Source organism: Manis javanica, chromosome 3 (genome assembly GCF_040802235.1).
Source record: "Manis javanica isolate MJ-LG chromosome 3, MJ_LKY, whole genome shotgun sequence".
NCBI classification, from domain to species: Eukaryota; Metazoa; Chordata; class Mammalia; order Pholidota; family Manidae; genus Manis; species Manis javanica.
The window spans coordinates 169,089,052-169,113,767 of record NC_133158.1 but is presented as its reverse complement, the minus strand read 5'-3'; the positions used below and the strand labels follow the sequence as shown (position 1 = coordinate 169,113,767).

General features: G+C 40.9%; 1 protein-coding gene and 1 pseudogene across 3 annotated transcripts in view; both read right to left on the bottom strand.

The window, feature by feature from the left end:
* NCK1 (NCK adaptor protein 1) overlaps positions 1-24,716 on the bottom strand; it is a 167,028-nt gene that overhangs the window by 34,135 nt on the left and 108,177 nt on the right. For all 3 annotated transcript variants that reach the window (XM_037022902.2, XM_017654847.3, XM_017654848.3), the window contains one exon: positions 13,783-14,026. In XM_037022902.2, the coding sequence (XP_036878797.1) occupies positions 13,783-14,008 (226 nt within the window). In that variant the 5' untranslated portion in view covers positions 14,009-14,026. The remainder of the gene's footprint in view (positions 1-13,782; positions 14,027-24,716) is intronic.
* LOC108393773 (uncharacterized) overlaps positions 15,563-24,716 on the bottom strand; it is a 62,770-nt pseudogene continuing 53,616 nt past the window's right edge.

Below are 24,716 nucleotides of genomic sequence, written 5' to 3'. Positions count from 1 at the left end.
TCAAAAATACTTAAATCTTTACTGCAGCATTATATACAGCTGTACCTGGCCTGGGTTGGGAGAAAAATGCTCAGATCTAAGCACTGACAATATGCACAACCCAGAGACAGTCATTATGATCATTAGATTTGTTTTTAAAAAGTGTTAGTACAGCTTCCAATCTTCCCTTCACTCCTATCCACTGGTCTTTCTCTTCCTGTAACATCGTTTCTTGACCAAAACAATTTATTAACTCAAAAGTTTTAAAGAACTTGGTAACATTGTGACTATTGCATCTTCACATAATAACTGTCCTCTTCCTAAGGCCTCTTTATACCCCATAACTATTCTTTATGTAACCTGGTTTCTAAATCATTGATATACTGGATGCCAGTTGTAGAGGAATGCAGGGAACAGGGCTGAGCCACCCAGTTTTCGTAGAAACTATGTGAGGCTAACATTCCTGGACCCTACCCTAAGTTAGATAACTAGAAGTAAACGACCCCCCTGGGGTCGAAACTTGTGATAAGTCACATAGGAATGCTTGTGCAAAGGTCAGGCACCTGGTGTATCCCTGTTCCAATTTTATTGGCCAAAGTATAGAATGTGTTTCAAATTCATTGGTTGGGGTAATGTGCAGGCTCTGGTGCAATGACTGTAGAAATCCCATATAAACCATACCTAAAGTTGCTTGGGGATCGGCAGCTCGGACTCGGCCTGCGTGTCAGGGGAGGTGCTGTCGACCCCAGCTTGCTGGCTGAATAAAGACTTTGCTTGGATTTTCATCTCCGTGTCCGTGTGTCTTGTTCTCTGGGAAACCCCGGAGTCCTGGACCCTAACATTTGGGGGCTCATCCGGGATCCGTGCAGCTTCCCTGAGAACAAAGGACGGCTGGAGGCAAGGTCTAATTGTCCGGACAGGGCGGTGTAATTCAAGGGTCACCCCCTCGTGTCTGCATAAATCCATTATAAAGCGGGAGTCGCCATCCCGTGTATGGTCTTGGGTTAGTGACCCCGAGTGAGAAAGTCTGGGTTGGTAGTCCCGGCCCCCGGGTTAGTGACCCTGGGTGAAGTCCAGGTGACTAATCCTGGCCCGAGGGTCCGAGTGACTCGGCCTTAGGAAAGCAAGTCCGATCGGCAGGAACCTGGCGCCCAAGGAGGAAGGGATCGAGCTCGTCACCCTGCAGCAGTCCAAGTGGACGCCTTTCGGGAGAATCACGAGAGTTTTTGAGGATCCTGAAAGTGGTTAGTGTGGTACGCACCAGAGTGAAAGAAGGACCGATCCGAACGAGTGCGATCAGATGTGGTGTGTGTGCTTAGTGTTATCATTGATTGTTTTATTGTGTTTTGGTTTCGGTTTATATTTCTTTCTGCGCTTTTTATTTTAAGTCTCCCTGTTCTAAGGTTCCCTGTTCTTTCCGTTCCTCCTCTCTGCCACTAAATCATTCCCCGCGGGCACGGGTCGAGCAATTAAGAGACATTAGGGCGCCCGCCGCTAGAAGACTCCCGTGACAGGATAAGGGGATCACAGCTGCGAATCCCAGATAAATTCGCGTCCCCCGCAGAAGAAAAACTGTGCAACAACAGGCACCCATTCACAAGCACATACACCAGTCATCTTGTTAGAGTGGCATCTCTACCTTTTACCCTTGTCTTCCTCATATTTTTCACTATGGGCCAAACTCAGACTACTCCTAAAGGTCTGATCCTTTCCCACTTTCCAAAGGTTAGGAAACAGGCCCTGAATATGGGTTTTAACATCGAGAAAGGTAGGCTCGATGCTTTTTGCTCGGCCGAGTGGCCTTCCTTTGGAGTAGGCTGGCTGACCCAGGGGTCTCTTTCCATGGACCTTATTGACAAGGTCAAAGCCGTTATCTCCCGGCCAAACCCTGAGGGCCACCCTGACCAACTTCCCTATATCCTTGTTTGGGAAAATTTGGCTAAGAATCCCCCTTCCTGGCTGAGGCCCTTTTTGGTGGAGAAACCTCACACTGACCCACCAAGAGCCTCCGTCCTAGTTACCCAGGAAGATTTAAAGTCCTCTAATCGCAGGGCCAAAAACCCGAGTGCACTGCCTGTCCTCCCTGACAGTTCTCCTCTCTACCCCCTTCTGCCGATTGAGCAGCCACCCCCATATGTGGAGGAGAGGGGTGAAGCTGCCGGGAGGATAGAAAACGAGGCTGGGGAACCCAGCGGGAACCAGGCGGCCACAGCTTTCCCAGACTCTTCAGCAGAGGAAGGCAGGAGGCCGGAAAGAGCTTCCCCACACTCCCCCACCCTGGCCCAACACTGGGCACCAGGTAGAGCAGGAGGAATGCAGTTAAGGCCTCGGGGGGCCAGGGAACAAGAAGGGGAGGCTCCCTCCTCCACCTCAGAAGGAGCAGTGCCGGTTCTGCCTGTGCATGCCATCGGTACAGGCATCGCTCAACAATATCAATACTGGCCCTTTTCATCTAGTGACCTCTATAATTGGAGGACTCAGAACCCTCCCTTCTCAGAGGACCCCAAGTGTCTTATAGGTCTGGTGGAGTTCATTATGTTTACCCATCGTCCCACATGGGATGACTGCCAGCAATTGCTCCGCACTCTCTTCACGACGGAAGAGCGAGAGCGTATCCTCAATGAGGCCAGGAAAAATGTCCTCGGAGAGAATGGAAGACCCACTACCCTCCAGCCCATCATTGACGAGGTGTTCCCACTTATGCGCCCGGATTGGGACTTCGGGACTGCAGAAGGTAGGGAGTGTCTCCGGGTCTACCGCCAGATTCTGATGACCGGTCTCCGGGCGGCCACCAGATGGCCCACTAACCTGGCTAAGGTAAAAACTATTGTTCAGGGGGAAATGGAAAGCCCAGCCGCGTATCTGGAAAGGCTGTTTGACGCTTACAGGCAGTATACCCCCATAAACCCGGAAGCAGAGGAACATAGATCAGCTGTAGTCCTCTCATTCGTCAACCAGGCAGCCCCCGATATCCAGAGGAAACTCCACAAGCGGGAGGACCTGGGGGAGATCTCTATTAGGGAACTGCTGCAGCAGGCGGAGAAGGTCTTCAATGCTAGGGAAACTCCAGAGGATAGAGAGGAAAGGCTGAGGAAAGAGAAAGGGGTAATGCAGGAGAAAAATAGGAAGGAAGACAGAGAATTTCAGAAGAGGGAGAACAAGAAGCAGAGGGAGGAGATGGCCAGGATATTCCTGGCCGGGGTGAAGGAGGGCCCTAGGCCACCTCGAGGAACAGGACCCCACCAATCCCGACTAGGACGAGATCAATGCGCCCTGTGTAAGAGATATACACATTGGAAGAGGGAGTGCCCCTAAAGGGGGGAACAAGGAAGAGGGAACCCTGTTAAGACCCTGCACCTAGGAGAGGAGGATTGACAGGGACGGGGCTCGGCACCCCTCCCGGAGTCCTGGGTAACCCTGTGCGTGGAGGGGACTCCTATTGGGTTCATGGTAGATACTGGGGCACAATATTCAGTTCTCAACCAGGCCCACAGTCCCCTGAACCCAGGATGCACAAGTATAGTCCAGGGAGCGACAGGGTCCAAGAAATGTGCCTGGACCACTAGCAGAAAAATGGGGCAAGGAAGGCATCAGGTCTCTCACTCATTTCTGGTCATACCTGAGAGCCCCGCACCGTTGTTAGGTAGAGACTTACTAACCACGGTTGGGGCGCGCATTCATTTTGAACCCGAAGGGATAAAAATCATGGACAAAGAAGGGCAGCCCCTACAACCAGCGCATGTGTTAACTCTGTCCCTGGCCGACGAACATCGTCTGTTTCAGGCGGATCAAGAAAAGGGGGGCCAGGGAGAAATGGACTCTTGGTTGCAGAGGTTCCCTTCCGCATGGGCCGAGATCAGAGGAATTGGTCTCGCTAAACATCTATCCCCGGTCATCGTTCAACTCAAAGCCGCGGCTCTACCCATCTGGGTCTGGCAATATCCAATGCCAGAAGAGACTAGGAAAGGGATAGCACCCCATATCCATAGACTGTTGGAGACAGGAATCCTTAAAACCTGCCAATCTGCATGGAATACGCCCCTGCTTCCAGTGAGGAAGCCTGGCAGTAGAGATTACAGACCAGTGCAGGACTTGCAAAAGGTCAATGAGAGGGTAGAAGACATCCATCCTACAGTGCCCAACCCTTACACCCTACTCAGCCACCTGCCACCTACGCATGTGTGGTATACTACTCTGGACCTGAAAGACGCCTTCTTTAGTATCCCACTCTCTGAAGTTAGTCAGCCTTTGTTTGCCTTTGAGTGGCAAGAGCCGGGGGGCAGGGGGGGGGGTGGGAGAAAAGGGCAGCTTACCTGGACTAGACTACCACAGGGCTTCAAGAACTCTCCCACCTTATTCAATGAAGCCCTAAGCCAGGACCTGGAGCCCTTTCGCAGGAGCCACCCCCGTGTGACACTGCTGCAGTATGTGGATGACCTGTTGCTGGCCACGGAAACCCATGAGGAGTGCGAAGAAGCCACGGGGAACTTGCTGGCTGAACTGGGCGAACTGGGATATCGAGCCAGCGCCAAGAAAGCCCACATCTGTCAGAGGTCAGTGGTCTACTTGGGGTACAAAATATCTAATGGGGCCAGGTGGCTAACGCAGGCCATGAAACAAAATATCCTGACTATCCCTGTCCTTTCCTCACCCCGGGGAGTGAGGGAATTTCTTGGCTCAGCTGGGTTTTGCAGGCTCTAGATTCCAGGGTACGCAGAAATAGCCCAACCACTATATGAAGCGACCAAAGAAGGGCCGGGCTGGCAATGGACTCAGGAACAAGAGGCTTTTGACAGACTAAAAGAAGCTCTCCTCCGGGCCCCCGCCCTATCTCTGCCAGACCCAGAAAAACCCTTTATCCTGTTTATAGATGAAAAGAAGGGAGTGGCTAAAGGAGTCCTGGCTCAGCAGCTGGGCCCGTGGAAAAGATCTGTGGCCTATTTGTCCAAGCGGCTAGACCCAGTGGCCTCCGGGTGGCCACCTTGTCTGCGTATCCTAGCAGCTATCGCTCTACTGGTAAAGGAGGCAGACAAGCTGACTTTTGGCCAGAACCTGAGAGTAACAGCCCCACATACCGTAGAGGGGATCCTCAGGCATCCTCCAGGAAAATGGATGATGAACGCAAGACTCACCCACTACCAAGGGATCCTACTAGATTCTCCACGAATCGCCTTCTCTGACCCGGTAACCCTAAATCCTGCCACCCTTCTGCTGGACCCAGATCTGTTGACCCCCACCCACGACTGTAGAGACATCCTTTCCAAAATTATCCAGGTGCGAGCAGACCTGAAAGACACACCGTTACCAAACTGTGAGCTAAACTGGTATACAGATGGGAGCAGCTTTGTGCAGGAGGGGGTCAGGAGAGCAGGGGCAGCAGTAGTAACCCACGAAGGGGAAGTTGTCTGGAGCGCAGCTCTGCCCCCTGGCACCTCAGCACAGAAGGCAGAACTTATTGCCGTCGCTGAGGCCCTGGAAAGAGCAGAAGGCAAGCAGGCTAACATTTACACAGACAGCAGATATGCCTTTGGCACTGTCCATGTCCACGGTGCCATCTACCGAGAAAGAGGATTCCGTTCCGCGGAAGGGAAGGGACTGAGGAATCTGCAAGAAGTCCAAAGACTACTAGCTGGTGTCGAAAAACCCAAAGCGGTAGCAGTTATACATGTACTGGGCCACCAATCAAGGAAGACACCTGAGGCCATCGGCAACAGCCATGTTGATGCGGAAGCTAAGAGGGCAGCCCTCTTGGACTCCCTTGTACTTGAAGCCCTCGAAATACCCATACCTGAACTGCCCGCCTTGCCACCCAAACCTGAGTATTCCCCCCAGGATCTTGAGTGGATTAGGAAACAAGTATCGGGAGAAGTGTCTGGGGAGGGAAACTGGAGTAGAAACCAAGAAGGTAGGTTGATCCTGCCAGAAGCATTAGGACAGTACATGCTTGCTAATCTGCATAAGTCCACCCGTCTAGGCTGGAAAAAGCTGCTCAGCCTTTTTCAGTCTGCGCAGTTGGTGTTTCCTCACCAAAATGAGGCAGCTCGTCAGATCACAAAAGAATGCGGTAGCTGTGCAATGCTAAGACCAGCTCCAAGAGGGCTGCACCCAGCAGGTACCCGGGAAAGGGGGAGGGCTCCAGGGAGGAACTGGGAAATAGACTTCACCAAAGTAAAACCAGGAAAGTATGGATATAAGTATTTGCTGGTTATGGTAGATACCTTCTCTGGGTGGGTGGAGGCTTTTCCAACCAAGCATGAGACTAGCCAGGTAGTAGCAAAAAGATTAATTGAGGAAATCATCCCCAGGTATGGGGTCCCTGAAGCTATAGGTTCCGATAACGGCCCAGCTTTCGTAAGCAAAATCCTGCAAGGATTAGCCCGAGCTTTGGGAATAGATTGGAAGTTACACTGTGCTTATAACCCACAAAGCTCTGGGCAGATAGGAAGAATGAATCGGACCCTAAAGGAGACCCTTTCTAAATTGGTATTGGAGACTGGCGGGGACTGGGTGACCCTCCTTCCCTTAGCCATCTTCCGCGCTCGGAACTCCCCCTATTTACATGGTTTAACTCCATTTGAGATAATGTATGGGGCTCCTCCACCCATAATTCTGCGAGTGCAGCTTCCCGGTGCAGAGAACCCAGCCCCTGACTATCTGAATGTGTTGAAGGCTCTTGCCAAAGTGCAGCAGGAAATCTGGCCCCTGATCAGAGCATATTACGAGGGCGGGAAAATTCCGAGCCCGGAACATGGCATAGTCCCAGGGGATATGGTATGGGTCAAAAGACACCAAGTAAGGACTCTTGAACTCAGGTGGAAGGGACCTTACGTTGTATTGTTTACCACCCCCACTGCTCTCAAGGTTGACGGTATCACTCCTTGGGTGCATCACACCCACGTTTGGAAAATCCTGCCTCACAAAAACCCAGGTGATCATGAGGAAGAGTGGAAAGTGCAGCAGCATCCTGCGAATCCCCTGAAAATACACCTAAGCCGAAGATGAAGGGGATCCTGCTGATAAGTGCCTTCATATGGACTCTTGAGGAAGCTACATCGGTGAAGCTGATTCCAGGGCCCGTAAGAGAACCGGGTTCGGGTCTCTCCGGGTTAGGTAACCCCTTATGGGAAATGGTGCAGGCATTCGCAGAGACTCTGAACCGCACCACTCCCTTCCTCACCGATCCCTGTTGGTTATGCTATCCAGGTTCATATGCTATGAGGCAATTGGGATAAATGGCTCCTACACCATTAATGACTCCTATCCCACTTATTGGGACAGGGGGCCGAGGGGACTTACAATCGCTCAGGTCTCAGTCGCGGGAACGTGTGTAAGCTCAGTCCCGATAGTCTGGAGCCAGTTATGCTCGTCCTACACGTACAATACATGGAAGCAGGACAAGTAGATTATACCCTCCTCGGGTTGGTGGCTCTGTTTAAAGACAGGCCTCACCCAGGCCATATCCACCTCTGTATTTAATGCTAATAGTGAGTTTTGTGTACTTGTGGCCATTCTACCACGCCTAGTATATGGTTCTCATGAGACCCTCCTTTCTTATTGGGAAGAATGGCCAAACCCCCACAGGGAAAAAAGGGAAGTTATTACCGCCTTGACCGCTGGGGCCCTTTTTGCCCTAGGGATGGCAGGGGCTGGCACAGGGGTCGCAGCCCTTGTAACTCGAGAACAGGGGCTCACAGCTTTGAGGCGGGCTGTCGACAGGGACCTAGAACAACTTCGACAGACAATATCAGACTTGGAACAATCTCTTACCTCCTTAGCTGAGGTGGTCCTACAAAACAGAAGGGGCCTGGACCTCCTGTTCTTAAAAGAAAGTGGACTGTGCGCGGCCTTAAAGGAAGAGTGTTGCTTCTATGTAGACAAAACAGGTGCAGTCAGAGATTCCCTGGCCAAACTAAAGAAAGATCTAGAGAAGAGGCGTAAAGAATATGACAGTAGCGAAAGCTGGTTTGACCCTTGGTTCAAATACAAACCTTGGTTCGCTACCCTACTCTCGGCTGTTACAGGGCCACTGGTCATCCTGCTGTTATTGCTTACGATTGGTCCGTGCATAGTAAATAGGCTGCTTAGGTTTGTGCAGGAAAGAGTTAACACCGTCCAACTTCTCGTCCTTCGACAGAGATATCAGGCCCTGGATGCCGCTGTGGAAGATTCCTCAGTTTAATCAAGAAAAGGGGGGAATGTAGAGGAATGCAGGGAACAGGGCTGAGCCACCCAGTTTTTGTAGAAACTACGTGAGGCTAACATTCCTGGACCCTGCCCTAAGTTAGATAACTAGAAGCCAGAAACTATGTGAGGCTAACATTCCTGGACCCTACCCTAAGTTAGATAACTAGAAGTAAACGACCCCCCTGGGGTCGAAACTCGTGATAAGTCACATAGGAATGCTTGTGCAAAGGTCAGGCACCTGGTGTATCCCTGTTCCAATTTTATTGGCCAAAGTATAGAATGTGTTTCAAATTCATTGGTTGGGGTAATGTGCAGGCTCTGGTGCAATGACTGTAGAAATCCCATATAAACCATACCTAAAGTTGCTTGGGGGTCGGCAGCTCGGACTCGGCCTGCGTGTCAGGGGAGGTGCTGTCGACCCCAGCTTGCTGGCTGAATAAAGACTTTGCTTGGATTTTCATCTCCATGTCCGTGTGTCTTGTTCTCTGGGAAACCCCGGAGTCCTGGACCCTAACACAGTATATGGGAGCATTTGAGTTTCTCAGTATTGTTAGGAAAGAGTATAAAACCTAAATGTGATTTATTCCCACTAGGATGTTTAAACATTTTAACAGTAAGATATTAACAAAGGGCCATGTGGTGGAAGCTGCTCAGGCTGAGAGTGGGGGTGGGGGAATTGATAAGGGCCTGGCAATACCTGTTTGAGTTTTTTTAAACCTACTAATAAAATTAAGACAGATGTAAAAGAAAAATATAACTGGCTTAGGTGACGTCCAGGAAAGAATGTGAACCCTGTAGTACTCAGCCAATGAAGAACCAGGGGAAGGACTCGTGTACTAGGAGACAAATTATTGGCGCCAAACTCCCCAGGTGTGCCTGCCCACCAGACACCCGATCTTGCAAGACCGTCATTAAAGCCACGCTCCACTGTTCTGTCTCCATGTTCACTTATTGAATTTGGACCACTGAGTTTCTCACAGTATCATTGTTAAAAGATATCCAAAGTGGATAAACTATGTCATGTTTAATTTGGCCAGCACACACATAAGGAACCTATTGCATTTTCAACTGACCACCTCATAGATTTAAATCAATCCCATCATGAAATGTGTTGAGATTTTTTTTTTTTTAGCACCACATCATCACAGCTCTCACTACTAAGACTTTTACACTCACATAAACTGCTGCCAGGCCAGATTCTCAGAAACTTTTAAATTCCTTTTTAAAACAATTTAGAATTTTACATTAATGTCTGTCCTTATTCATCTTGTTTACTTCTACCCATTTTTAGCTTTCACATATATTTCTGAACCCAATGTATTAGTTATACTTTCAGCATTGTCCTCTTTAAGCATGTCATTTTCCCTCCACCTAAAGCACTGAGTAATTAAATGTTCAAGAGAATGAACTCAAAGGAAGTATTACTGATTCTTCTAATTATTTAGGAAACTATAAATTTGTTCTTATGCTCTTACTTCTTCAAAACCAGTTTCTCCCTCATGGATTTCCCCCTGGTTTCATGTGAGGTTGATCAATTGTTTACCAGGACTGTAAGACTTTTAGAGTCAGAAGGGACTTTCCAGGATCATCTGGTTTTGTCCAACTCCCTCCCCTTTAACAAATAAAGAATAAGAAATCAGGAAAGTTTAGTTATATATCCTTGGATACATGGTTAATAAATGGTGTATCTGGGAGCAGAACTAAGAAATTCTAAATACAAATATATGGTGTTTTTTCCATTACAGGTTTTTAGGTATAAATTTTTGTACTTTTATCTGTTCATTTCATCTACATGAAAATTACTGTTTTTGATTGTTCTCTTTTTATCTAAAACATTATGCCTTCTTTTTTCCCAAGAGTATTCTGGCTATCTCAAAAGGAACACATATACTGTTTCCTCTTTTTAAGTCTATTTGGGGAATAGGTGGGTGAATAGCCTTTCTCTACTCTGATAAGCTATAAAGCAAAATAAATATAAATTTTGGTTTGTGGCAGTGGTAGTGAGGAAAGGAATATTTTGGTTACAAATTTCAAATACTGAGCCTTAGTCTACAAATGTATTTAAGATTAACTATCAACTTTCTAAGAGTCAACAAAGAGTGATAAGTTTATCACTGTATTAATACTGAATCACTGTATCAATGACACAATATATTCTTTTTACACCATTTCTGGTTGATTTATGGTTAACATCACTCATGACCAAACTTAGATATAAAATCCACTGTATTATTAATAATAACAATCATCATGTACTTCCCCACCAGAATGTAAGTTCCATGAGAATCAGTATTAGTGTTTCATTCTGATTTTTGCCTGACTTGCAGTAGGCTCTCAATACAAACACTGATAAGCAAATAAATTAACAAACTCTGTAAGAGGAAAACTTAGCAAGAAAAAAATATATAAAACTGCAACAACTTCTCAAAAAGTAAACAAAAGAGATTTCAGAAAGATTCACTTGGCCACCAAAGTTAACTACAGAAACAATGAGTCTTAACATTACAACATTCTTTTTCAACAAAGTGCTTCTTCCTTTTTCATTTTGCTCTTTTATCCTGAAATCTGTCAACAGGTTATTCTTTGTTTCCTCAGACGCTTTATGCATGGGATATCTACAACAATTCCTCTGTTAATTTTTCTAGAAACACTAAGCAAATGTTCAAAGAGATCAGATCATGTTTACTATCATAAGATCATAAAAAGGCCATCAGCAGATATACAGATTAGGTTCTTAGAAATTAGTATTAGTATTACTTTATGACCCAAACCCAAAAACAATCCCAAGAATTCATATTTTCTTTCAACGTTTTCATTTTCTTTCTACACAGCTGCTCTCAGAATTCACTTCAAAATATCAAATCTCAAGTTTACCAAAACAGTAATTTCTAGCAACCCTACATTGAATCAAAACATTCTCTTTACTTGTGCTTTTATTAAATATTGTTTTCTACACTGCTCCTCTACAATCTAAATAAAAAGTACTAAAATGTTAATTCAAATGTCGAGGATGAAGGACCTTGCTTACCTAGACCTTTTTCCTCACATCTTTACTGTGTTTACAATTTAATTCACTTCAAATGTCTATGCTAGGTCCAAACTTACTAAATTAAAATTAATTGCATCAAACTCAAATCATTTATACCCTTTTCCTATTTACTGAAAAGATACTAAAACATTTTAAAACAATTTTACTTATGAAGCCAAAACTATTATTATTTGATATATCACCAACCATTTAGCTTGTTTCAGAAACAAAAAAGCACCAGTCTATATATACCAACCAGGTTCTCTCCATACATCTTTCCTTTAAATTCACAAAAGTGAAAAAGCTAATTAAAAAACTACAAGAAAATTATGGATTTAATAAACAGATTAACTTACTGAAAAAGTCTTTAAAGACGTGTAACCAATCCATTTTGAATTAAAAAACCCGTGTTGTTTTTTGTCAGTTCAACACAGCTCAGGGTAATTCTGCAAGCGCCCTCATCTGTTCTGCAACACTGAAACTCCCCACGCCCGATACATGTGAGTTGGCCCACACCCAGTCAATACAAAGTTTTTCGGAGGCCTTGCTCTTTCAAAAACTTTTTCCTCCTTAACTAGAACAGAGCCTATAAAATAAATTTATCACAATGGCCACAAATGTGACCTTTTTATTCAGATGTATTTTGGAAGAAGCTTTAAAGCATACATATTTTTTGGTAGTTGAAATCATTAATTTATGTATTTTCTCCCTTTCTTTCTTAACTTTCAAAATTTCCATCAGCACAATCATAAATTTGGTAACTTACCAAAAAGGGGTTCAGAAATCTGAGATAGAAGAGAAGACTGTCTGACGTAAAAGCTGGATTCCCATCACTATACAGGGTAACTACAGATCACTAACTTCGAATGTTTTCAATTACTTTGGAATACAAGTAGTAATCACTGTAATATAGTAATAAAGTTAACAGGCACACCCTAGGACTTAAAATAAAATCTTGCTAAAATCATCTCAACGACTTCAGAAAATTGTATAACAGGTTCCCCAGGAGTACTAACAAATAATAAATGTATCTAATTGGGTTTTTTATGTTTACATGCAGTGATATCTAACACTGGAGTATTTATTTTCCTCTTTGCTCTATGATATTAATTTTTTCACTATCTTATGTTAATTACAGCCACATCTACTCTAGTTGCAGGACACAAGTATCCTTTTAAAAGGGAACAAAGAAGTCTAGGCGTAGCTGTAGTCTTTTTTTGTGCCTTTATCACTATGAGACACATTTTGATAGAAGTTACCTTAATTTTTCCCCAACAGTTCTAATCAACATACACTAAATAAATGTCTGGTATTTAAAAAAACAGAGGTATTCCTGGTTCTAACTCTATTCTCTCTTCTTCAGCTATTCAAGGAAAATCTCTTTCTAACTTGTTTTCCATTTAAAAACTAGTATTAAAAACTAACAATGGTCTTATTTGGAAAACCTTTAAATCTGGAAACAAGAGAACCTCAGATACAGTTGTTAAATTTCATGGTGAAAATTCAGATTAATAACTCCATTTATATTACCTTTAGAGTACTGGAAATGTTTTTAGCTCAGAAACTAATATTCTAAAACTTTGTATCTTACTTTGATTTGTACTATGTTTTAGTTTTTTCTGCTTTATAATGTTAAAAACTTAAGATTTATCTTCTATTGCTGCTAATTGAAAGAACACTCTAGAATAATAATGTTGAGTAAGAAAAACTAAGAAGCTAGTCAATATTTATATTGACTAACCATATTGACTAATCAATCATAATCAGTCACGCCACATTACTAATCATAATCAATCATGCCACATTACTCCCAACCAACTTTGCAAGAAGAAATTTTACTTTTTCTTCTACATATGAACAATGAATCATTAGCCAACAAGAGAGCTTAATTGTAAGAAAAAGAAAGAAAGAAAAGAAGCCAGTCCTCATCTGTACACATTTCCTTCCTATCAGCTCAGCCAAGCCCAGAGTGAAGCAGGTTCCACATCTCTGGCCTTAATGGAGGGCCAGTAAAAACAAACTTTCCAGTTAGACAAAAAAAAAGGAGGAAAAAAAGAGACACAAAATAGTAAAGAGATCACTTTTGTAGATGCTAATCCACAGTAATGATCTATAATTTAAAATGATGAACTGTTTTTAAAAGCAGAGTTCAAAATATAAGCCACTAGATGTTACAATACAACAACGTGTCATGTTAAATAAGTTGCCTTAATGCCAAGGAGGCAATTCTGCACCTCACTCATTTATCCCTGTCTCAATTAGATGCAGAATTTGCCTAAACTCCAACAGGCACTCATGGCTCAAAGAGTCCTGGCTAAAAAGATCACAGTCAGTTCTGCTCATCAGCACCACTCTGGCTTTACCCTTAACTTGGACTAGATCTACTAGGTAGAGTTACAGAAACTACCCACTGACACTTAATGGTCTCATGATGAACACCTGCTGTAAGTCAAACTTAACCTGTTCTAGCTGAAATTCCAGTTCTGGCTTTTTCTTGTCAATCTGTCCTTTGCTGCTAAAATTCTGTATAAAGAACCAAGCTCTAGCATCCATTTAAAATAAAGTACTGTTGTAGTACAAAAGTAACTTACCTAAGGTATCCTTTAGGTTTTTCACAATAGATGCTTTCCGTGCACTGTTTTTCCTTTCCACATAGTTAGAAGGCACAAAACCTGTTTTATTCATGGAATTTCGAACTCGCCACCAGGACTTAGAATCATCCAGAAGCCATAACCTCTCATTCTTCTTGATGTCCAGCTCTTGTTCTTGTTGGGCCACATAATCAAATTTGGCTACTACCACCACCTCTTCTGCCATCTTTCAGCAACGTCAGCACTATAACCACACAGAAAATATTTTTTATAAAATAAGTAGTAGTCATTTACATGCTTTTCAAAAAAAATAAACTCAAAACCTAAGAGAGCCTAGAAGGTTGAAAGTAAAAATACGAAGAAGAAAAAATAAAAATCACCAGTCAAATACTAAACAAAACTGGTGTAGCCATATTACTAACACACAGAAGGAATTTAAGTCAAAACCATTACTAGTAATAAAGAAAGAAGTTCCCTACACAAGAATAAACGGTTTTATTCAGTACACTTAATAGCTAAAAGGTTTTATTCAATATACATAACATAGCTCCAAAATACATTGACAGAATAACATTTTTAACCTATTTATCTCAGTAATAAAAACAAGGAAATAAAAGAAATAGTAAGGCTAGAGAAGAACTGACATCACAACCATTAAGTCTGATCTAATAAATATATACAAATAGTGCTTCCCAACAGAGGAGTGTACAAATGGAACATAAGCAAAAATCAATCAAATGCCAGGACAGAGACTCAACAACTTTCCTATACTTGGTACCCTACAATCAGTCATATTCTCTGATAACTGCAACAAGAAGACAGCCTTTTAAAAACCTCCTATGTTTGGAAACTTTAAAAAAGTCATGAGTCAAAGAAGAATCATAATTCAATGTTGAAAATATTTAGAAGTAAAATACTTAAAAGACTATGTAGCCAACCTTGTGGGATGCAGCAAAAAGAGTATAGAGAGGGGAGATTCTTCACTGTAAATAGTTACATCAGAAAAATAAGAATAGCTAAAAATAATGAACTGAGCATCTGATCTCTTAAGCAGTTAGAAAAGTAAAATATAAAGAAAATTAGAAAAAAGGGAACAATACAAATAAAAGCAGAATTTAATGAAACAGAAAACATAAATATAGAAGAAAAGCTTCAACAGAACAAAAAGGTAATTTTTTTGTCATGACTAACATGATGGACACAATTCTGACAAGATGATCAATGAAAAAGGGAAAAAGCACACCTGAGTATCTCAAATGAATAGGAAGTCATGTTTATGGATGCTGTAGACATTCAAAAGATATGGCAGTATTACCAACAACTTTAACAATAAATCTGAAAACCAGAAAAATGTATAAATTCATGGAAAAATTAAAATAATGAAATAAAATGGAATCTGTCATTAAGCAATCATCCCATAATGAAAACACCAGAGCCAGATGGCTTTACAGGCAAATATAAGGAACAAATATTTCAATTTATACAAACTCTTTTCGAACAAAGAAATAAAAATCACAAGCCTAACTCCCGAACCTAGATTAGTTCTCTGTTTTCTTCAGAGCTTATTTTACATCATCAACTACCCCTGGTTTCCCAAGCAAGTAAATTCAGCTTTTGGTTTTGGATACTGAATACCATTCTTTTTTCAGCAACAAAGTAAGTTCTTCAGTATTCTCAAAGAAATGCATTTTAATCTAGAATCCAACATCTACTAGCATTCAAGTATAGATACTTTTGTAGATACAAAGCAGATACTTTTTTTTGGTGGGGGGTGGGGGGTGGGAGGTGGCACTGGAAGGCCTCAAAACCTACCATACATTCTTCTGAAAGAATGAATCCGGTATACACAGCAGCAAAGTAACAAATAATGCTAAATAAGGAGGATGACATATTCAACAATGATGAACAGATAGAAAACAGAAAAATTAATTTGTATTCCTGTAAGATTTCTCTGTTGAAATTACTTCCAAATAAAAAGTTATAACCAACTCTAAATAATTACTGGTATATGATGCAAAAAATTACAATAAGTGATAGGTTTCTAAGACAGTAGAGAGCAGAGAGAATTTCTCAGGTATACCTGGTCACTGACTGGTTCCTGCCCTGTGAGAATCTGCCTCACCCTCCCGTAAATCAGTACATTTAATGAAATTTAATCCTAGGTCCCACCCAATGGAATTTACTCTGAAATCTGACCAACTGATTTTTAAAAATTATCTAAAAGAGTAAACATATGACTGCCAAATACTTTGGAAACAATAAGAGTTGGTATAATGACACTGTTAGGCTGTATACTCTGCATTTTCTCTTTCCTAAACAATATCCCAAGTACCCTTCTAGTTGTCACCTCACTATTATTATTTTAGCCTTGCAAGTTGGAGGACTGACTAGCTTCAGTACTGTATTTCAATTTATCAGAATCACTTACAGAGCTACATACAGAATTACGTACAGAGCTATTTAAAAAATACAGGAGATAGGGCTTCTACTTCAGAGACTAATCAATCTGGAATGTCACTCAAGTAGTATTTTTAAAAGCTACCCAAGTGATTATAATGTACAGCCAGGATTGAGAACTCACTTAAGGCAGTCATGACAATCTCTCCCTTGCTAGGTTTACCGATGCTAACCAACTTAAGGCAAAGGGGATGCAAGGAAAACTGTACTACAGGCTTTAGTGAAAAGCTGATTGGCTCCTGAGAAGCACAGTAGAAGACTATCTCTGTATTTTGTCATGGACAGATGTGAGGTCTGGAACTCCTGCAGCCATCTTGTCACCAGCTGCAAAATGAAGCTAACAAACAATGAAAGGAGGGCTGTTGGGAAATAGAGCTAGAGCTGCTAAAATAATCACTGAAAACTGACCTCTAAAGCTCCAGTTCACTGAGCTAATAAATTTCTTTATAATATTAAGACAGTTTTAGTTGGGTTTTCTGTTTACAGCTGAAAGTTTCATAATGAGTTATATGAAATACATATTTGATCATTCATATGATTAATATTTCCCAGGTACATTTGGTCTTCATCCACAATTCCTGAAAACATGCAGCTTTAAAGGTGAAAGAGGTGTTTTGTCATGTTAACAAGAACTTTGGACCCCCACCGAAGGTCAGGGGCTAGAGGCTGAATCAGCCAATTGCCAATAATTTAATCATGACTATGCAATGGAGCCCTCACAAAACCAGTGAGAAGAGTGCTCCCTTTTGCTCTCTGCTCTGCCTGCTCTGCTCAGTTGGATCCTGTTTCTTGGTCAGAGAGAGCTTCTATGCTTGGTGAACCAGAACACCTGCACATGCCACCAAGCTCCACTAGAATAGAAGCTAACTTATTTGGGAGCTTGCCCTATGTTTCTCCTCATCTGGCTGTTAACTTGTATCCTTTATAAAACTGGTACACCCAAGTGTTTTCCTGAGTTCTGTGAGCCCTCTAGCAAATTAATCCAACCTAAGGGGAGGTTGTGGGAACCTCCAATCTGTAGCCAGTAGGTCAGAAGCACAGGGAACTGCTGGGGCTTGAGACTGGCATCTGGATTAGGTGGAGGAGGGCAGTCTTGTAGGTTGGAGCCCTTAACCTGGGAATCTGGTGCTGTCTCCAGGCAGATAGCATCAGAATTGAGTTGAGTTCTCCAACACCCTGCTGGTGTTCAAGAATTGCTTGGTCTAAGTATGTGTGGGAAGACCCCCTCCCACATATTCACACACATTTGAATAGGATCTGGGCACCTGAATGAAGTTATACTACTATTATTGCTGTGCATAATATTGTTACTGTTACATATATACGTAGGGAAAAAGTACACCATCACATTTGGTGTCAGAGATGTTACACATGCCTATCAGATATCAAAATATACTAAAATATTAGAGCAATTTAAAATAACATGATATTTTAAACAGACTAGTACAATATAGCTAAGGTCCAGAAACAATATACCCACGTAACAGGTGGCTTTAGAGGTCTTCTTCCCTAATGTACCAGCTGTGAGTTCTAATTTAAGTCTTTTTAAAGTAGATGGAGTACCTCAAAGCACTTAAAACAAAATGGATATTTGTGTACTTTCCCCCCGAATATTTACAGTGATCTCCCCAGACCCAATTCAAAACAAAGTAATTTTTTTAAAACTTTATTTAAAAATTTTGGTCAGTTTCATTTTTGTTTTCTTAACAAGTCTACTGTTTAATCTCTCAGGATTAAAAAAAACAATTATGAAGATTCTAAAGAATTAAACAACAAAGGAACGTCAAGGGATGGGCATAACTGCCCCATTCTCTGGGGTATAATTGCTATTCCAGTTTACACCTAGCTTCAAAACAAAACGATTTTTATGTTTTCTAAATGAAATAATGCACAACCACCATTTTCATCTGAGCCTCCTACAACTGTATCAAACACAAAACCTTTTGTTAAGCTTGGTAAAAATCTTTCAACAGGAATGATGGCCGCCAACCTTAGTATGTAGTGTGTATCTAACAGGAAAAAAATTTTTAAACAATCATAAGTTAGAATGCCATCAATGAAGTCCTCAATTTAGAATCTGGAACATTCTTCCATCAAGGGGGTGAGGGGGAAATTCAGTCCAATGAGTCTGTCTCAAGATCTTCATCTCTCTGGTTTGCTCCACTTGTATTCTCTTTTCAGTAACTGGATTAATGCTTTGAGTTCAAAATGAGATATATTTTTTATTACTGTAGATTACACTTGTTTGGCTGGGAATACAATAAACTTTATTTTGCATAATACATTTCACACAAACTGCATCTGAAATGCTTTACAGAGCAAAATGCTCTCGGTTTCTGTCTGCTGCTTCTTTCTCGTGTTGGCCTTTCAGCATATTGCTCCTATAAGCAGTATGAAAATTTCTTCCACCTTTTCTCTTCTTTTCACCTTCCTGGTCATCTCTTTCCTCTTCAGAATCAGAGGTTGATGTAACTCCTGTTTTAGCTAAATTTTTCCTTTTTGATTCAACTTCTTTGCCTCTTTTTTTTGTCTGGCTCTTTTCTTGGCTTATCTTCTTCCTTCTGGCCTTCTTCATCCTTTCTAAGCTGATTTTTAGGCTATTTTTCCTCTTGCTCCTTTTTCTTACCTTTGTCTTCTTCAGTTACCATGTCACTCTATGAAAGGCAGGGCTGTTGTACCATTTCGGGTCTGCCTCTGGGTTTGGGAATATTGACTTCTGCAGCAGCAGGTCGTCCTCTTTTTGGACTCACTTTTAGGTTAACACATGCTGTTGCTGTCATCACTACTCCTGCCTCCTCGGTTTCTACTTATTTTTCTGCCTTTCTCTTGCTTCCTCTTCTGGCAGCTTTTGGAGTGGTTACGTCACTTGCTTTAGTCACATCCTAACTGCCGGCTTTTTCTTCATGGTGAGTATCTTCCTTTGAAATACTTGTTTCTTTTTCTTCAACTTCAACATCAGATGATGCATTTGATTGTTTAGTTGATGCCTTTTGACTTGAAAATTTCACTTCTGGATTGTTATCTATCTCCCAAGAACCATTAGTCTTTTCTATTGTTTATTTGGTTTGCCGTACTTTTCCTTATTTTCTGAGTAAGGGAATATATCCTTTGGGCCTAAAAAAAAGCAGTTTCATGAGGTCCAAAATAGAAAATGGTTAGTTTGTTTGTGGGTGGTTTTACAGCTCCATCTGGAACTTCATCTATTTGAGTCAGCCAATGAGGATAACCTCTCATCTTGGCAAGATGAGGTCTCCAGGTTTGAAATCACGAGTCCTGTTTCGGGGCGAGGCCAGGGGTCCGAAGCACAGGGAGGAGGTGCACTGCTGCAGACGGCCAGGTGACGCAGGGGGAGGACGGAAGCCCAAACTTCCGGGCGGCTGGAGGAGGATGCCTTGGGGTGGCCTGACGTGCCTGCTGGGTCCACAGGTGCTGCGGTGGCCAGCCGGCCGCCTCTGCCAGCATCCACTCAAGCCACCTGCGCCTCCAGCTACAAAGGTAACTTCTTAAAGTAATATTCCTTCCATAAGTTTTCTAAACCAATCAACTTAGTTTTCACAAAGTAACTTTTACCACTACTTTTGTTTATATAATACATAAAATTATAATAAGGAGCACACTTGAGAGAACAGTTTATCTAACTCCTGCAAACAGATGTAAAACAATTGGTAAGAGTGGAAATACATCAAGGGTATCAGACTGTATGTTTTGTAATAGAAACAGAGGGGTTAGTTTTCTACTTTGTGTGAATAAACAAATATATGACAATTGCATACATAACAAGGGTGGCATTTCAAGTCACTGGAAAAGATGTTATTCAGTAGTCATATTAGGACAGTTAGCTATTTATTTGGGTGAAAATCGTATTCTATTTACAAAACAACATTACAGGACTTTCACTTCCAGGAAGGCAGACAAGTTGTCCTTTTTCCTGTTCCTCCGGCTAAGTACAACCAAAAATCCTGGACATTATTACATTTAAACCAACATTAGAAAACTCTGAAAGATAAGGATAAGAAGGCTGATGACCTAGGGGCCTTGAGATCCAAGGAATGACACAGTGGTTAATTCCCTAGGTTTTATTCTTGCCTGATATATCTCAGACTTGGAGCTGAAGACTGGCAAACTTGACATACCAATGGGCGTGTGCACGCATGCACACACACACCCCTAAAACAACAAAGCCCAGTGCTCTCCAGACAATGTATCAAAAAAGAGACACCTTTGCAAGACAGAAAACTTTAAGACAATAACCATTCTACTCCAAACACTACAGAAAAGACCAGCCACACTCAAACCAGCAAAGGCCAAGTAGGACACCTAACTGCCCTACCCTTGAGAAAGTATATATATATATATATTCCAGGCACCCCAATACCTCTCTGCCTAGAGTATAAATAAAGGCCAGAACTTCTGCCTGTCATTCAGACAGAAAATCAGCAAGAATATAAAAGAAATCAGTAATACATTTAACTAAGAGGACCCGTGAATATTTATAGGACAGTCCACCAAACAGAAGAATACAAATGGTTTTCAAGTGCCCATGGAACAAACATTCAGACAGACCACATCCTGGGCCATAAAACAAACCTCAACAAATTCAAGTGAACTTAGTTAAATTAGAAATTAATAATAGGTAACATGAAAATCTGCAAATATTTGGAACACACTTCTAAATAATCCATGGATCAAAGAGGAAGTCTCAAGGAAAATTAAATACTACACTAAAACGAAAATACACCCTATCAAAATATGTGGGACACCGCTAAAGCAATGCTGAGAAAGTTACAGCATTAAAGGCACATAACTAGAAAAGAAGTCTCCAATCAGTAATCTAAGCTCCTACCTCAAGAACCTAGGAAAAGAAAAGCAACATGAACCTACAGAGAAAGAAATGAAAGAGTTGAAATCAATGAAACTGAAAAAAGAGAAGTCAATGAAAAGAACAGGTTCTTTGAAAATACCAATAAAACTAACAAACCTTTAGCAAAAAAAAAGGAGACAACACAAATTAACATTAAAAATGAAAAAGAAGATAAACTACAGACCTTGCAAACATCAAAAGAATAAGGGAATGCTACAACATTTCTGCACACATAAATCCAATGACTTAGAAGAAATGGACCAATTCTTCAAAAAACACAAATTACCACAACACACCTAATATGAAATATATAATTTGAATAGCTCTGTTAACTATTCAAGAAATGAAATTCATAATTTTAAAACTCCACCCCCAAAAAGAAATCTCCCGGTCCAGATGGCTTCACTGAAGAATTCTGCTAATTGTTCAATGAATTAACACAGCAATATATATAACCTCTTCTAGAACATAGAAGAGGGGGAAACAAAGGATGGATGACAAACTTAAATGTAAAATTTTGAAAATTAGAAAAATATATAAGAGAAAATCTTCAGGATACAGAGCTAGAAAAAAAAAGCTTAGCCTTGACACCAAAAGCAAAATCAATTAAAGGAAAAATTCAGCAGAAGGAAAACCACATACAATTAGAAAACAAGCAAAAGACATGAGACATTCACTGAAGATTTATAGATGGTAAACAAGTACATGAAAAGATGTTTATCATCACTAGCTATTAAGAAAATGCAAACTAAAACCATATTGAGATGTCACAGACCAATCAGAATGGCTAAAATTAAATGATAACAAATACCAAATGCTGATAAGGACATGCTGAAACTGGATCACAAACATTGCTATGAGAATGTAAAATGGTAGGCAGTTTACAAAATGGAGAACAGTTTGGCAGTTTCTAGTAAAAATAAACACGAGACTACAATACAACCCAGCAATTGTAGTCCTAGGCATTCATTTCAGATAAATGAAGACTTACGTTCACACAAAAGCATTTATGTTTATAGCAACTCTATCTGTAACAACCAAAAACTGTAAATTATACAGATGTCCTTCAACAGGTGAATAGTTAAGCTAGGATACATCCATACCATGGAATATTATTCAACGAAAATGAAAAATTATGATTGATACATGCAATAACCTGGGAATTATGCCAAGTGAAAAAGCCAATTCCAAGGGTTATACACTCATAATTCCATTTACATGTGAAATTCTTGAAGTGACAAAATTATAGAAATGGTGAACATTTGGGAGCATTGGGAGGAAGTGGTTTTGGTTATACAAGGCAACATTAAGGGATTCTTGTGGAAATGGAAATGTTCTGTGTCTTGACTATCAACACTAATATCCTGGTTGTTACACTGTAGTATACTTCTGCCAGATGTTACCACCAGGGGAAACTGGAAAAAGGATACACTGGATCTCTCAGTAAATTGTAGGATTTTGTGTAACTATCTGGGTTTATAATGATCTCAAAATCAAAGTTTCATTTAAAATAAATTAATTAAAGATTAAAATGCAAAACAAAGAATACAGAAATAATATTTTCATGTTCTTGATGCAGGGAAATCTTTTACCACCGTGACTCCAGTGTTAGCAACTATAAAACGAAAAATTTTACATTTTTATACAGCAAAGGACATTAGCACCCACTGCTGCCATAACAAATTACCACAAACTCAGTGATTTAAAAACACAAATTTATTATATTACAGTTCTGGAGGTCAGAAGTGTGAAATGAGTCTTATAGACTAAAATCAAAGTGTCAGCAGAGTTGTGCTCATTCTGGAGACTGCAGAGGAAAATCCACTCCTCGCCAATTCCAGCTTCTAGAAGCTGCCTGCATTTCTTAGCTCATGACTGCATCACTCTGACCTTTACTTTGATTGCCACTGTCTGTTCTCACTTTAACTAACACTTCTGCCTCCTTCCCGTATGTACCCTTATAATCTACACTGGATTGCACATAAGACTAATTCAAAATAAAGTCTCTTTAACTATGTAAAATAACAGTTTCACAGGTTCTGGAAATTAGGACCTGTACACGTGTGGAAAGCCATTATTCTAACTATCACCAACATCAACAAAGTTAAGAGTCTAATAAGAAGGGAGGAAATACCTGTAATATACTCAAGTGTTAATGATGCTATACAATAAAAGCTCAAACGAAAGATGAAAAATAAGTTTTAAAACTGGCAAAGAACAATTATGGGAGAGAAAGTAAAAATGATCAAAAAGTTCTGTAAAAGACCCTGGATGTCCTTATCATTAAGGAAATGAAAACTAAAACCAAAGTACTATTCTTTACCTATTGCATGACAAAAAAAAAAAAAACAGCAATATTATCTAGTGCTCCCCAGAATGTACAAAATGAGCATTCTACTACATTACTGGCATAATTAAAAACAGATATAAAGCTTTACATTTTTTAATTATGGGAATTCTCAACACATATAAAGGTGAATAGCACAGTGAACCCCACATTTATTACCCAACCTTAATTATCAGTATTCTGCCTATGGTTCATCTACCCCCAATTTTTGGTGGTGAAGCTGGAAACCAAGGATTTCAGCTGTTAAGAGTATTAACATATAACCCACAGCCCACATAAATTAACAATGAAGCAAGGGCTCTTTATCTTCTTTTTGCTATGGGCACTTTCTTCCTTTTGGCAGCCTGGTAAAACCTATAACCCTTATTCAGAATTAAAATATCAAATGCATAAAAACATGTAAGACTGCATATAAAATCAGTATACAGAAATTCAGTTATCAAATATGAAAAAAAAAATTTGTGCTGTCAAAAACTTAAGGGCTTCCTATTAAAGTTAAGAGCATCTGCGACAATTCTTTCATTTTATCTAATACTAATGTTCAATTTTTGTGAGTGAATTAATTTTTTTAAGAGTCTTTTACAGTAGGTTTGTCTGAACCAGGATCCAAACTAAGTTTGTTCACTGCACTCTGGTTAGTTATGCTCTAAGTCTCCTTAATCTCTACAGTTCTCTTTTCCTACTATTTATGTGTCATTTATTGGTTGAAGAGCCTGGCTTCATTGGTCCTTCAGTAACTTCCCACACAGTGAATCAGACTCACGTGAGGGTGTTCCTTTACCTCCCCATCTCCTGTAAATTAACAATCCCATCTAGAGGCTTTACTTTTTCTTTTTCTCTCTCCCCCAACCAGATTCTTTTGTTGTTGTTCTTGCAAGAATATATCACAGGAATTCTTGTGTATTACTTATTGCCATGAAACAGGAGGCACACTATGTCTGGCTGCCCCATTTTCAGTGATACTAAGATTGAATGGTGGATTGAGTATCAAACTGATTCACCAATTATCAAGTTCCCCATCAAACCTTCACCTAATGGGTTTTTATCAGCCACTGATGATCACTGCCTTGATCTTTTACTTCTAAAATGGTGATCTGCTAGTTTTACCTACTTTTGGAAACTGTGACTGACTAGAAAGAAAAACATTGTCTCCTTAACTATCTGATTACTCTAACAGCAGATCCTACAAGACAGAACATATGCTTCCCTATAGTTAAGGACACAATTGGATGGATTATACAGCTAAATTCATTTGTTTCCATTTTCTGG